Genomic DNA, 16240 nt, shown 5'->3' with positions numbered 1-16240 from the left:
TGTTGCGGTTACATGGTAATTTTGTATTTCATACCGACAAAATTTGAAAGATGAGAAACTCAGCCGCACTAAGACAGAATACCTAGACAGACAGACATACATACATACATACATACATACATACATACATACATACATACATACATACATACATACATACATACATACATACATACATACATACATACATACATACATACATACATACATACATACATACATACATACATACATACATACATACATTCGTACAAACTACGTACACTATATAGGTATGTACGTACTTCCATCCATCCATGTATCCATGCATGTATTATGCATCTAGTGTCGTGTCTGTATTTTCAACGAGTCAAAACTTGGATACCTTATTTGAGTACGGCGTGATATCGACCAAACTTCGTGAAATTACCTATTTATCATGCATGCATAAATTTGTGATGAGTTTTCCTAGGGTCTTTCCGAGACTAAGGGCGAAGTTGTTAGAAGTCTACTTCGGTGACTCCTCGATATATTCGTGGATGTGTGGCTGCTAAGAAGCGCTACTAACCGCCGCGTACCACTCATCGATATTATTCCGCAGTGTGGCCATGGCCATCCACTTTATAAGGATGCCCGTGCCAGACTTGTGGAGAGAGTAATTTAACCATGAAGATGTCAACACAGATTAAGTTGAGTAATGCTGTAGAAGTACAATATAGGCCGGGGTGTGTAAAATAGGTAGTTTTGTGTTGTGAAAAATTACCGAAACCTTTCATCAAAATATTGAGGTCCGTAAAAAATTGTTTATCTTGAACTCGCGCATTTCAATGCATGCAAGACTATGACCAAGTGACCTTGGAGTCTGACTATCCTAGAAGTATCTTTGAATGCACTTTAGCTATAATAGCAGTGAATATGCATGTCTTAGACATCTGACATGCCCAATTTTCTGTTTTAGGAAAAGCATTCGTGAGCGGAGAAGGGAAAGCTTGACGACGTATGAAGTGAGTACACCTGCAGCGTCGTAACTTGAACTTTGTTGAGTATGTTGTTGCGGTACGAATAAATTATTTCAAAGGTATTTACATTATCTACTCGTATGTTTTGGTTAATGGATTGCTTAAGCTTGTTTTAGTGATCTGCATTAAAGTTTAATTTTCTTGGTAGGATCGTATACAGTGAAATTTAAACAGAATGCCATGATTACTCTCAGTCACTGTACTGATCAGGAACTCATTATGTAGTTATGTAGTTCACAACACAAAACTACCCATTTTACACACCCCGGCCTATTGTACTTCATTATGTATACGTAGTTGGACTTTTTTGGCTGATTAGTGGCTTCGCTCCATGTAATTTACTGTCTGGATATTACATGTAAAACTCGCCCACAGGATCGCTCGCGATGTATGAAGTGTCGGACGCAATACATATACTTCTTATCAATGCGTTCTTTCTTCACAGTGAAAATATGGTTCACAATTAACATTTTAAATCCTCTCTGAACAACAGGATAATGGCAATACAAGCATAGCATGTATGGTAAATACATATACATGTCACTACGTGAGAACCTAGGCAAAGAAAACAAATCACTTTATTATTTAATTATCTAATTCAGCTCATAACAGAATCCATCCCAGTATCCGTCCCAGCACTGAGTAGCACGGTCCCAGCACTGAGTAACGCGGTCCCAGCATTGAGTAACGCGGTCTACTTTGACATGCCATCAAATATCACATGCAGTCACTAGAGGTACGACAGACAAATAGCCCACTGTTGTTTCTCAACCAGGTGTTCAAGTAAAAACCACTGTCTAGAAGTCCGTGACGTAAAGTGTACAACTCAACGCCTTGTGTTCACTTTTGTATTCAACTTCAAGTGGTATCTCCAGGTCTTGGCATCATATAAAACATAAGGGAATGATAAAAGTTGGCCTTGCAGTTTAACAAATGTCATACCACCTCATGCCTATCGTTCTAACCATGCTTTCTGATTTCCATAACCAAATTCTGATTTCCAGTCACTTGTCAAGACTGAATGTGAAGTTTTCTATCCTCTGTAGTAAAAGTTAAATTTACAGGCAAACATGCATTACCACACTCACTGTGGTCTAAACATGTTTTGTTTGCACATGACGTGGCGGTGCATACAGCTTGGTTTTCCGATTGTGGCGACTCGCTTGAAAGGAGGATTTTTCTTTTCCATCTTTGGCTTCGGTGGTTGAAGTGCATCACATACAGCTTTCACTTGTTTTTCATTGGTACGTTTTTAGGATGAAATCTGTTTCCCAGTCAATCATGTAAGTGAGTGGTTCGGGTATATCGAAATACGTAGAGCGACTCCACAATTGTGTGTGTGTGTGTGTGTGCTGCTCAAAGTTTTAAACCCAAAGGAGCCACGCGTGACACAGCATCGATCTGCAAACACCCGTTCACTTCATTCAACCAATCAAACATAAAATCAAGCATAAAATTCAAACCAAACCAGGTGCTCAACCACGTCATCGCACTAATTTTGTTTTATCCAATCGTAGATTATTTTTTATACTTTCGTTCAACAACGCAACAAGCTTAAGGTGACAAAACGCTTCAATGTTTCCCTGCCAACGCTTCAGGAGTGATGTGTAGCGTCTTGGAAGCTGTTATCCAATTGTTTGCCTGAATTTTACCGTTATAATTAAATAATACAAATATACAAGTTGCCGTGAATAGAGACAATCGACTAATCAGATATAACCTTCCGAGGGCGCTGCACATCAGCAGACACTTCAACTTACACTGCACTAAAACTACGAATCAAAGAAGGCCTTAAAACTCGGCAAATTCGTGGTATAACACGGTAAGCGAAATCGTAGTCTGCGGCTTACGGAATTTAACGGTACAGTTTACCATAAAACTCCCCAGCCCTGCGGGCCTCGGAGTTTTACTGACTAATTGTACCTTTAAATTCCGTAAACCACCTCCTACTCGTCCGCACACCTATAGTAATCTAAAGGTTTTCTTGTTATATCGACACCTTACACTACATATTTTTCTTATGTTTCGACTGATCATCACGGTGCGTACTGACTAGAACATGTAGCGCCCTCAACTTCGTGGTTCGCTACATCCCCACATAGTATACAGTTTCCAAAATATCGTTACCTCGAGTGTACCATTTATATCCTTCATAAGTTTCACAATTCTACATTTATGGCGTCAATATAATGAACTTTCAACTTCACTGAAGTTACATATCTATGCCATACATTATTGGAGTGACGATGACGTAGATATTATATTTGCTTTGACAACTTGCTGAGGTTTCGCCCTGCGATCTAAATAGCATGGTGACAGGACGCATTTGGAAAGGTGATTCATGGCATTTATCTTCATACAATGTTGTATTTTCATTTGTTTCCTCGTTTTAAAATAGATGAAAACTAAAACCTTTGAAAGAAAATACGGGTAGTATAGACTTACCAGAATTTCATTTGCAAGTTTCACAGCTGTGATATATCGATGGTGAACTGCTAGCGGCGCTGTGCCAATATAAATGAATAATGAGTGGGGTGCACACCAGGGAGAGATGGTGTCTCTCCGTGTTTTTTTTTTACAATACTTACCTCGTTTTCTGCTTGTTTGGTTTAATTTCGAAGCCTGTTTAGTAAACGACGTTTTCACCGTCTTATTTGTTTGTTTGTTTTTTGTTCGGGTTTTTGGTTATATATTTTCCTCGTGCTGTAAACAGAGGGACGGTATAGCAGTCATTATAGATTTATAACATCGGCAATGCCACGATAACGTGCCTGTCTGTTCCGTCCCGAACTTTTCACAGTGACCCTTGATTGATATTGCTATAATACAAGAGCATTGTGCGAATATTGAATTCTTTTACGTTTGAGTAACTTCACATGCGGCCACCAGGATGCATTTTGTTTCCTCATATATGTGTGACGTATTTGTGTAGTTGTGTACACGGTGTGGTGGTCTGCTCACCGTAATGCTAGCGCGTGCCTTTTTGCCGTTCAATCCGACAGGATAAATTTGTTCCTACCTTCCCGTCTGCCTGTCTGCCTGCCTGCCTGTCTGTTTGTGTGTCTGTCTGTCTGTCTGTTCCTACCTTCCCATCTGCCTGCCTGCCTGCCTGCCTACCTGCCTGCCTACCTGCCTGCCTGCCTGCCTGTCTGTCTGTCTGTCTGTCTGTCTGTCTGTCTGTCTGTCTGTCTGTCTGTCTGTCTGTCTGTCTGTCTGTTTGTCTGCTCCTACCTTCCCGACTGCCTGTCTGCCTGCCCGCTTGTCTGTTTGTGCGTCTGTCTGTCTGTCTGTCTGTCTGTCTCTTCCTACCTTCCTGTCTGCCTGTCTGCCTGCCCGCTTGTCTGTTTGTGTGTGTGTCTGTCTGTCTGTCTCTTCCTACCCTCCCGTCTACCTGTCTGCCTGCCCGCTTGTCTGTGTGTGTCTGTGTGTGTCTGTCCGTCTGTCTGTTCCCGTCTTCCCGTCTGTCTGTCGGTCTGTCTGTTTGTTCCTACTTTCCAGTCTGCCTGCCTGCTGCTGTCTGTCTGTCTGTCTGTCTTTCTGTTTGTCTATTCTTTCACCCGCTCTCTACTTTCCATTGTGGGTGCCTTACATTCAAACATCAATCTCGATTAAGCAATTGGCGTTGAATTGATCTCGAACTCAGAGTGCGGGGTCCTGTAAACCAGAAATGCCCTTCCTTATCTAGCCCGACTATTTATGGCTTATTTTTTTTTCTCGAGGAAAAAGTTAAATAAATATAATAGAAATACACGGGCAGGCCCCTTCCGAGGCAAATATGTATATGGATGAGTCTTTTATGATTCATTGCTTTCGACCGGGTGACAAGTAAGCCCGAAAAGGCGAGGATGACGAACGTAGAAAAAGGTTAACCGACTAATTTTTTGAAAGAAAAATACAGGATTTCCCGCTAACCTCCAGTTAAAGTATCATTTATTAAAATTTTGTCACGTTTTACAGTAAGGGTATGGCGGCTTTGATATTAGAGCGATATTAGGAAAAACCCCGGCAAGCGTCCACTGTGACGAGAGTATAATATTTACATCATCGGACCTTGAAATGATTTAGAGATAGTCACATGGAGGTAGCTTTGAGACTGCATAGCTTTGAGATGGCCTATTATATAATTAATTATCGTCGTTTGCGACATACGGCGATAAGGTAACATAGAGTAGACCCAGTGATTCCACGAAATTCACGGAAATCGATTGAATCTGCCTCGATGTCAGAGCACGTCGCATCCCGGCTCGTATCGGCGAGGAGCTTTAAAAGTTGGAATGTCATGTTGTGTTTTTAATGAAAGAAGTCAATGTCAAAATACATAAAATATGTAAGGTAAATAAATATTGTATTTAAATGTTCTTAAGAAACTGGTGAAAGGTAGTTCTCTTGCCGTGAAAAGTATCATATTCCAAAGTTCATTTTACTTTTACTCGTGGGCGACGATTGGCCCTTCGGTCAACATAAGTCGCACAGTTATGTTGACCTTTTATAGGAAAACAATATAAATACACAATGCACCCTCATCTGATACGGGTGGCGGCCAATCGTTTCATGCTACGTACTTTTTAACTTTTCTATATGCGACTTAACTAGATCAGAACGTGTTACTGCACAAGAGATGTCCATCACCATGGATTTCTTGCTGATCATGATTTCGCTCATGGCAGCGGAGTTTTCGTTATCGGGTAAGATTTATTTTGTCTTTCTTTTAAGATTCAAGCACTTCTTCATCGAGAGTCTGTTCAAAATTGGAGAAAGCATCTACGAAAGAATCGAAGCTTAGTCTGGTTTAACTTAGTGTTTATTGATACATTTCTGGGAAAATATTGGTATGTAGCTTTATTGGTAATATGTTGTCACCGTAAAGCAAACATGTGGTTTTGAAATCGGTCGGCAAAATGTTTTCAAGCAAACAAACAATACTGTTTAAAGTTGAATGCACCAGGGGGGTATGATATTCAGACTCTGAAATTTTTGCTATTCTTTTCTCAGACTGATCTACCATTTGTTGGGGCTTCATTTTAAGGCTCTTGGAGTAGGAAACATTTTCAAAGTCTTAGTTTTTTCCAAAAATCGAAATTTTTATTTTCCCCGTATATTTAACACAGGGGTGGTTGCCATTTTGAATTTCAAATATCGGTAAATGTTAGGCAGTTTGTTACTCTGGTACCAAAATTTGCATGGTGACCCCTGATTTTTATTCTTGATTTTGGAAGAGAATGGTTGACAGTTTTATTGAGCCGAGGTGATGAAGTTTAAGTCTTTCACTTTCGAGGTGCATATCACCTTAATTTATGTCGCCGTTTGAGAGATGTCCACTTGAGAAAGATCAAATGTGAATCAAGCTAATACATGTAGTTTACACTCTTCAAACTTACCGACCACCATGCACGTGATTGGTTTTTGCGGCCTCCTAATGTAGCATATCGACAAAATCATGTCTTTCTCCTGCATTGTATTCGTAAAAAGTTAAGAGTCAATAGTATCAGTATGACACCTTTCCAAGTAGGGGATATCTTAACAACTTCATGTTTCACAATTTGTAACATAGGGATACAGATATCGACATCCATGCATGGTACGAGAATGGACGGCGTTTCGTCAGGGGTGGTCGTGTATGAAGGAGCGTGCACGGTGTCTGGATATAGTTCTAGTTTTATGAAGCACCGGGTTTAAAGCTAATCCTCATTGTATCACTTAATCCGTTTTCGATGTACAATGAAGCTTCATCCATTTTTCAATTCTAATGTTTTTGTTTCGCATTGACCTGTCCTGTTTGTATGTGGCCTTAATTTATTGTAAACACATTCCCATTTGTAATATCAGACGATTTCATAACCCATTTTGTGAACGAACCTCACCAGCGTGAGCGGCGCAAGTGGTGCGAATGAGGTTTTATTCGCAAAAGTCTAACAAATACTGCTGATTACAGGAAATTGTGATCGTAGTCGCACATAGTCAATTTTTTTTTTGAAAAATGAGGTGAATTTACAAACTTAGTTATACTTTTAGGTTTATTCCAAAGTTTGTTTTAATATAAGTAGGGTCGACTAATCTGGAAGAGGGCAAAGCCAGATCATCTATCATCAATGTTCTTGAATGCACCTGAATTTGAAAACATTAACTGTCATGTAGGGTATGCTGACAAGCATATACACCAATGGCATCATTAAATTATCAAAATTTTATATTAAATAAGGTATAAATTTGTTGAACCTGACAAATTACTACCTACGAAAAATGAATTTTGTTTCTTGTTCTCGACATACTTTTAATGGTATTTTTTACAACGAGTTTAGTGTGAAATTACAGTAACCGGTATTATGTTGCGGGACCGCAAGATATTTTTTCGATTCCTTTTAAACACTTTCTCAGTGTGAAGAGAAGTCAGTTTCTGCACATCGAATCTATCAGGTTACTTTATACGATATGAATTGTGAATCATTTAGATCTTAGCGTAGGCCGTTTATAAGGGAATGCAACGGAAAATTTTTTGAACACACCAGAACAGGTAGGCACAACATGCAGATCTCGGAGTGACGCGCGTGTGGTTACCAGAAACATTGAATCTGTTTGGGTCCTAGACTAGACTAGCCAGTACTCGCTCGGTATTCCACTGGCGTACGAGGAAGTTACTCGCTCCCATTGGAGTTCACCCCACCATCAACGCGACATTCGACAAAGTTCATTGCTAGGGTCTATCTTTAGTGTCTATGAAAAGCACATGCGAACGTCCCGAGCAAGAGGTGCTCAGCGTATTCTGAAGAGTTATTGTCGAAAATAATCTATATGATAGCACCCGCTGCGGATGGTAACCGATAACATCATGTCAAGTGCATTTTGAGACTACTCTATGTTAATTACATTTTAAAGAAATCATGATCACCGCAATTCACATAGGCATTGTTAACAGCAGTGAGAGATATACATCTGTTCTGGTACGTTGCGCAAATGATGCTGAATCTTGTAGATTCACTACGGTATATCATTCTCTACTCTTCCGAACAATGATTTATCAAAAATGAGAAATGTTTGACTACGACCTTGATTTCAATCTTTTTACAATCACACGTGTTATGCCAAAATATGATAGACTGAATACATAGAAAAGTCAACTTTCTTGGTCTATAGAGAGGATTTTAAGGTGCTCATAAAAATGTTGAATAACCCTAGAACATCGGATGCGACCTATATATGTTATTTAGGTTTAATGGTATTTTGTTTTAAATTATTTTCTACTTATATTTTAATGAAATATACTTTAATATGCGGAATTGACAATTAGGAGTATTCTTTTAATTTCAAGAGTCAACTACCTTCAAAATATTCCGTGAGAAAAAGGACCATGGAGACGCTCGGGATTCATGTTCAGCAAAGGGAATGTTCCTGGCAAAGGACACGAGCGCCGAGAGACACTCGGAATTACTGGCGCTTATCAGCCGTGAAGGTTTAACGAGCTCGGATTTCTGGATATGCGGCAACCGGAAGTGTTGTAAGTGCGTATTTGAAATCGACGGGGAAGATCTGGGTGGCCATCAACCGTGGGCGCCAGGGCAGCCGAATGGTGGCGGTGGCTGCTTACAGCTCTGGTAAGTGCCTTCGTAAACTTATTAGCGATGGTTATAGAGCGCATAACAGAAAGAGATTGTAATGCCAATTAAGGAATGAGTTGTTTCGCATCGTCATTCGCGTCAATCTATGCAAGGCATAACATTTTCACCTGTACAGGAAAAAAACATGATCAAAAAGATTCGAAAATATATCGGATTACCATGGCAATGGTCTACATTGAGAAAATAGAAAGATCTGTAGAGTCAAAGTAAATTTAGTGCTTAGCTTTGAGCTTTGCATCGAACTGCTGATTTTTTAAGTATAGCATTAAAGGGCGAAGATGCTGACAACTTGTGGCACATAAATGCTGTCAACGCTCATTGTCAGTGTCGTTTTCAGCAAAGCGCCTCGGGGACAGATATTCTTACTCTCAAATTTTGACAATTCTTTTCTAATCTACCACTTGTGGGGCTCATTTTGAAGTTCTTGGAGTGAGAAACATTTTCACCATCTTAATTTTAAAAAATGGAAAATGCTATTTTCAGTCCCATAGAGTTACCACAAAGATGTTAATCATTTTGAATTTCAAATATCAGTAAATGTTAAGGGTAATTTGTTTCTCTGGTACCAAACTTTGCACAGTGACCCCTGATTTTTACTCTTGATTTGGTAATGGAATGGTTGAAAGTTTAATTGACGAAAGTTTGAGCAAACGTTTAAGTGTTTCACTCTCGAGGCGCATAACTTCTACACCCGTGGCCACTTTAGTGTTGATCAAGCCTGTCTGGTGCAAGCAGGATTTCTGTCTGCAGAATGGTGATAAAACGGTTACTTTACCCTGTATCAGTGGTGATAATGATCCTACTATCGGTACCCCATGGACACGCCGATTAGCCTGAAATTACGGAGTGATTGTATACAAATGATGTTGACCACAGCATTTGCCCTATCAGTATTTAGTTTCAGGTAAAACGGTGTGTTTCAAATGCAGTCAGTGTTACAGAACATCACACATTTTGTGCCGATTTCAATATTGCAGTGAATGAATACCAACGATACTATAGCATGTATCGTAAGTGTCGTGTTCAGACTTTGTTCGGACGCGGGAATTGAGAAAATGCCACTTTGAAAATGTTAGCAATTAAATTACAGACATCGCTCGTCTTGACTGCAAAACTTTCGAAATAAACATTCACTTGCACTAAGCCATGTTTCTTTCCTACAAACCGTGAATAAACTTACTCCAATTTCACTTGGTACGGAAAGGTAAGAGTCAGGTACAGTCGGGGTAGCATTTTACATGTACATGTATTCACATGTGTGTAACCACATGAACGACACTTTTCTTATCCCGGTTGAAGAGAACCTGTCCTGATACATGTATATCACTTCCAAACTTTTCTGGCTCCCTCCACGCTTATCTTAAAACGGTCGCTTACTTGTTTTTTTGTAGCTCCTCGTGGTACCTCGCTAGATGCCGAATTGCCACCACAATGTCTTATATTTTGAACACTTAAGCTGCCCACGTCCTTACTGAAGGATTTTCCCGTATGATATTGTTGTTGTTATTGTTATTGTTATTGTTATTGTTATTGTTGTTATTGATGTTCATTGTCGGAGTGCAGACTTACAGCGTGTCTACAGTGCAGTGTTGTGATCGATTTGAATTGGGCAGGCGAGACATTTTAGTAGAACGTTATCTCAATCCTAACAGTGGGGTGCCGATAGTGAACCTTACATTTATTACACCGACCACCACTTTGTTTCGTTTATACAAACATAATTTCTGCTTGCACCGGACAGGCTTTATCAACACTAAAGTGGCCACGGGTGTAAGCACCTCTCTTGCTAGTTTCTAAAAACGTCGAAACGTCAAAAAGTCCCAGAAAACCCAATTGTTTGTATTTCTTTTTGATAGGAGTGCAGAGAACCATCAATGGGATGACGATTCTTGCTCTGCAAAGAAATTCTATATATGTGAATCGACAGGTAAGAAAATTTTGTTACATATTTTGATACAAAAAATAAGCTTTGCATTCCTGATTCTAATCCGTTAACAAGAAACATGCATAATGAGACTAGGAGTCGTGAAAGAGTAAGATGATATTTAATCTATATGTGTGTATCGAATTTAAGTCTTCAGCCAACGCCTGCATGGCACACACCACACACACACATTATATGTATTCATTCATGGAGCATAATCCTTTCACACATTCTCTGGAATATTAAAGTAATTGAGCCTTTCAGAAGTGACTAATTTTGTTTCATGGAACGATTCAGCTAGTTCAATGTAACGAAAACCCACGATGTGATTTTTGTACATTCACCACCTCCATGGCCTTTCACCACAAATAGGACAGAGAAAAGTAAAATTATCCGAGAGAAGTGATTTTTATTGTTCCTATAACGATTGTTATATCAGTGAAAGACTTTGAAACCTCTCGACAAGCCAAGTTAACTGTGGTATGTACCGATCTACCAATGTAAATTTGTGTTAAATCTTCTGACGTACATATCATCTCTTAGCACCCCATCCTCCAACCAAATAACTATTCAGACAATTGTGGAGTTAACAGGTAAATGGCCATGTGCCATCTTTTCCTTATACTAGTCATTGACTGACAAACCTTTGTTGTGTTATTCCTATCGATAATTGTTGTAACAATCAAAGACACCGAAACTTAGGTCAGTGATTTTACGTCTGTGTTACATATTCTAATCTATATATCGTCTCTTAACAACCCATTCTGCCTCGATAGATATTCTGACAACAACTGAATTACCAATAGGTAAATAATCTTTTTAATCGTTTATGAAACTGCTTTCTGTGTTTCGCCTATTTGCTTACCTTTACGCCTCTTACCTTTGCCGTTCAACTTGCGCTAGTGAATCGAAACTGGAGACTTTGTCATTCAGTACGAGCCAAAGTAAAGCTGATAGTATGTCCACACGTCTTTTAGCTTTGAAATTTGAATGCTAATTATAGAAACGTGACATTTACAAAATGTATAAAATTGTGATGCCTATATTTTCATGTTGTATGATTCGATTTAATTAACGTATTCCACAGCATTTTCCTTCTACATAATTCACTGCATTACGCTCTGGCAATATCTCATCGTATAATGTGATATCATGCCGTTTATATTATTGTTTTATATTGTATTAAACATTCATTTAATCATGTCTCTTCATCTGTTTCATATTATGATAAAAGCATGCTATGCCATGCAATGTCATGTCATCTATGTTCACATCACATCTCTTCATACAATAAAATGCAATTCTTATCATATCATATCATATCATATCATATCATATCATATCATATCATGTCATGTCATATTATGTCATGTCATGTCCTACCATGTCTCATCACGTTGTGTCGTGTCATGTCGTGTCCTTTCATTTCGCATCATTTATCGTATCACATCGTATCTTATTGCATCGTATTGCATCATATCGTATCGTATCATTTCATATCATGTCATATTATGTATCACATTGCATCGCATGATATCATATCAAATCATATCGTATCATATATCATATTAAATCATATGATCATATCTTATATCATATCATATCAGATCGTGACATCAGATAATATCATATAATATCATACCTCATATCGTATCATAAAAATTGTATCTTAGCATGTTCATAAATTACTTTTCCACCACTCAAAACACGTTCATTTAACTGACATTCATTGAGCTGATCTGATTTTAATGGCAAATAACGCTCTTCTAAATGTAGTGTTGCTGCTATCAATAATTGTTATAACGGTTAATTACATGGAAAAATGTCTGAATTATTTTCTAATGAACATATCGTCTCTCAACACTTAATCTTGCCTCAACTAGATACTACGACACCAACAGTAGCAGGTAAATAATCATGTATCATTTGTAAATGGCATTGCTTCGTTTTGTCAATCATTTGCTTCGACAACATTATGAAGTTTAACTCTCCTACTCCTGCTGTTCAGCATGCGTCAGTGAACCGCGGCTCGGACGGTCTCCTTCGAGCCAAGCCTAAAGCTGACAGTCTGTCAACACTTCTTTGAGATTTGAAATTGAACAGTAGTATTGAGAAAAAATATCCGTATTTCTGGATTTGCAAATTTAAATCGGTCTTTAACGAGAAGCTTTGCCATATATAGGAAACTTACATTCAGAGGTACTAATAAACCTCTACGACATTCTCTCTCTCTCTCTCTCTCTCTCTCTCTCTCTCTCTCTCTCTCCTCTCCCAACACACGTACAATTAAAAATACGTAAACCATAGTTTGTGAACTCCCTAAGAATCTTCGTAATGTGGCAGTCGGGAAAACAGCAAAGCAGAGCTCCGTCAAGTCAGGCAAACTTGGTCCGGACGTCGGGCCTGAGAAGGCTGTAGACGGTAACCGCGACGCCGATGCGAAAAAGGGGAAGTCGTGCTCTTGGACTAAAAAGGAACGCGAGCCGTGGTGGACAGTGGATTTAGGAAAACGGTTCAACATCTACGAGGTTGTCATTACCAATAGAGAAGATTGCTGCCGTGAGTAGAAAACTCTACTGATATGTCAAGAGCCGATCACTGTTTCTATGGTCCACAATATACCTTTGCAAGATAAGTTTGGGCGGTCGATCCTCTTTCGACAAGTTCTAATCAACAGTATAAACGAAATGATCTTATTGTATATTATTTACTCTTCTATGTAGTATGTACGTACACGTACGTACGTACGTACGAATGAATGAATGTATGTATGTATGTATGTATGTATGTATGTATGTATGTATGTATGTATGTATGTATGTATGTATGTATGTATGTATGTATGTATGTATGTATGTATGTATGTATGTATGTATGTATGTATGTATGTATGTATGTATGTATGTATGTATGTATGTATGTATGTATGTATGTATGTATGTATGTATGTATGTATGTATGTATGTATGTATGTATGTATGTATGTTCAGGGGAGTTGAAAATGCAATATCATGTACATGTAAATATCTTTAACAGCCGTCTTCATCATTTTTAAAACTTTTCAGCTTTCCGACTCAAGAATGCCGAGATCCGAGTGGGTAACAGTGAAAACTTTGAGGACAACCCTGTGTGCGGTAGTCTAATAATTGGCAAAATGGTCAAAGAAAAACCCATCCACGTCCAGTGTGGCTGTGAGAGCCCCATGAAGGGTCGTTACGTCAGTGTACAGATTGTCGACAAAAAGCAGATGTTAACTCTCTGTGAGGTCGAAGTAATGGCACAATAAACACCGTTTTCAAGAAAGGATCGTGCACAAAATCTCTGCTATTTCCATCTTTAACTTTGGCACGCGACATGTGCAGTTATCAAAAAATATGCACCTGAATCAAATTTGAGCAAACACGTCCACGTACAAGTAATTGATGGCACGTATTGTTCGAATGGCGTTATGAGAAAATATTGCTCACACCATTACAACTTGGTACTAAACATTTTTGGTGAATGGGTCCAGACATACTTCCCGGGTAATAAAGAATATATATCAACATATGTGTGTCTAATATCTTACTTTCCATTCCGACTAGCACCTAACCTTTGATTTTGTTTCTGAATGATACCACCATTTCATTTAATTGCGCCGAACACGAGATGAGTCGCATGTCTCTGAGCAGAAGCGCTAATGTTGACATGGCTCACGAAACCGAGTTTTCTTATCAAGAGCTTGGTTGGAGGATTTGCTGGTTGCAGAATTAACTTTAATTGTGCAATTTTAGCCATGATTTGCACACTTGATAAACTGGTAAATACTATCCAGTGATTATCATTATTCCCTAGTCAATTCCAAAGTCATCAACAAACGAATTCGGAGAGTTATGTTGAATGTTGAAAAAGAGGAAATCACTATGACTGCCGAGACCGAATTCTATATCATGAAAACAGAAACTCCTATGCAAAGATCCTATGTGCAATAATAACGTGGATATGAAGGAAATATCAACTTCTCTGGAATATGTGATGATTACAAAAATAGCTGGCTTATACATGTGAACATAACTGCAAGAGTTGGAGAAGTCACAAACAAACAGATACCAGACAAAAGAGGAAATTGAGACAGAATACGCAAAAACTAAATTATTCTATTCAAGCCTCAGGGAGAGACACAATCTTATTAAACGCACATGTAACGTGTTATGATATCATTTACATTAAAATTACTAAACAGCGGCGTTAAAAGCAAATCACAATGTGGGGAATCAGTTGGAAAAATAATATAACGAAGTCAAGATCAACTTCAAGTTGCTAAATGTTGCGGGAAATTATCAGACATCTTGATTCGTCAAGAAGTGTTAGCACGTTTATTTGAAGATAATTCACAGGAACTTGATTGGTAACAGGAAGTTAGGCAAATATATAAATTATTGGGGCTCAGAGAGAACCTCTTGTGAAACTTTATTTGATTGAAAATGTTGGAAAGGAATCTGAACAAATGCATTCTAGGAGGCAACGTCTCAACAATAGCCTGAAATATAAGAAAAGAATTATTTTTGGTGGAATTGAAGATGACCACACTGTAACATTAGACGCCAATCAATGTGACACTTCATGAAATATCATCTGAACTAATGAAGTTTGTTATCTTCAGTAAGATTGGAGAATTTTGATCAACTCTGACCCGAATTAGCTCCCACCACATATTTGCTTAACAAACAAAAAGAAACATAAAAACAGTTGCTACAAATAGAATATGTCAACAGGATCATATATCACCGTACTGTGTACCATATACCATTCTGTAGGATGAATATATTCCGTTATCTTGCTCAGTGTCCCGATTACGATGCACACTTATCTTGTTGTTTTTCTTCGTTTGTTGGATCTTGTCATCTCAAAGGTAAATGAAATAAATTGAAAATCCGTATCACCAGATTATATTCAGGATGAGAAACAAAACATTTTTACAACATGCCCTGCTTTTCCTATGATCGACTATTTGTGGTTCATTTTCTGACATATGAAGACAGAAATAAATGCATGTAAAATACACGGGCAGGCTCTCGCCTAAAGAAAACAAGTGAACAAACGGATTCTTGATGATATTACACTCGTTCTCATCTATCATCGAACGCGCAACTTCATGTGAATGTTGATACATCTCATGAATTCATCAGTGTGTTTCCTTTGAAACTTCATGAGTTGATAAGGAACTTTCTAGGAAGATTTCAGACGCCGCCGCGCGCCGCGCTGGCGACAAGTTTACAAGTTTATGTAAACATAAGATACACTGTACGCAAACGACTGACGTGAACGTCATATTCCTAGCTACGTGAATACGTACCTTTACATTAGCGATTCGTATGAATTGTTCAAAAACAATGGGCGAAGTTTTAGCCCGGTAAAATGTGTGTGCGAATTTCATTTCATTAATACGACAACTAAAATGTGAATAACAGATCGCGGATACAAAAATAGTTTGGGCGGCAAAGTTGAGGGTTGCTGCAACAACATTGTACAACTGCCGTGCACAGTATAGTACACACTTCCAAAATGCAACGTGGTTTTCCGACACCATTTCTGACGCGAAGACGCATCTGAGAACTTCACTTGAAAGGCGTTTCTTATGGTGAAATTGCATCGACGACCGGAGTGTCTAAATCAAAAGCGCACAGTATCTGCTGCAAATACGAGAGAACAGGCTCCCTTAGTGA

At 38.6% G+C, this 16240-nt stretch overlaps 1 protein-coding gene across 1 annotated transcript; it reads left to right on the top strand.

Moving 5' to 3' along the window:
• Positions 1-936: 936 nt before the first annotated feature.
• On the top strand, positions 937-14082 carry LOC139152803 (uncharacterized). Its single transcript, XM_070726139.1, has 8 exons — positions 937-2242; positions 5592-5683; positions 8305-8587; positions 10468-10538; positions 11312-11341; positions 12419-12442; positions 12843-13094; positions 13601-14082. The coding sequence occupies exons 2-8, from the start codon at positions 5617-5619 to the stop codon at positions 13819-13821; spliced, it is 948 nt and encodes a 315-aa protein (XP_070582240.1). The 5' UTR covers positions 937-2242; positions 5592-5616; the 3' UTR covers positions 13822-14082.
• The last annotated feature ends 2158 nt before the right edge of the window (positions 14083-16240 follow it).

Source organism: Ptychodera flava, chromosome 16 (genome assembly GCF_041260155.1).
Source record: "Ptychodera flava strain L36383 chromosome 16, AS_Pfla_20210202, whole genome shotgun sequence".
Taxonomy (NCBI): domain Eukaryota; kingdom Metazoa; phylum Hemichordata; class Enteropneusta; family Ptychoderidae; genus Ptychodera; species Ptychodera flava.
Note: the sequence above shows the minus strand (reverse complement) of the source record. Positions and strands in the feature narration are given on the sequence as shown.

Excerpts from the sequence above, each read along its gene's own strand:
- LOC139152803 (XM_070726139.1), top strand. The coding sequence starts at position 5,617 with ATGTCCATCACCATGGATTTCTTGCTGATCATGATTTCGCTCATGGCA. Across the intron at positions 5,684-8,304 it reads AGCGGAGTTTTCGTTATCGG|AGTCAACTACCTTCAAAATA; the intron begins GTAAGATTTATT and ends TTTAATTTCAAG. Across the intron at positions 8,588-10,467 it reads GGTGGCTGCTTACAGCTCTG|GAGTGCAGAGAACCATCAAT; the intron begins GTAAGTGCCTTC and ends TCTTTTTGATAG.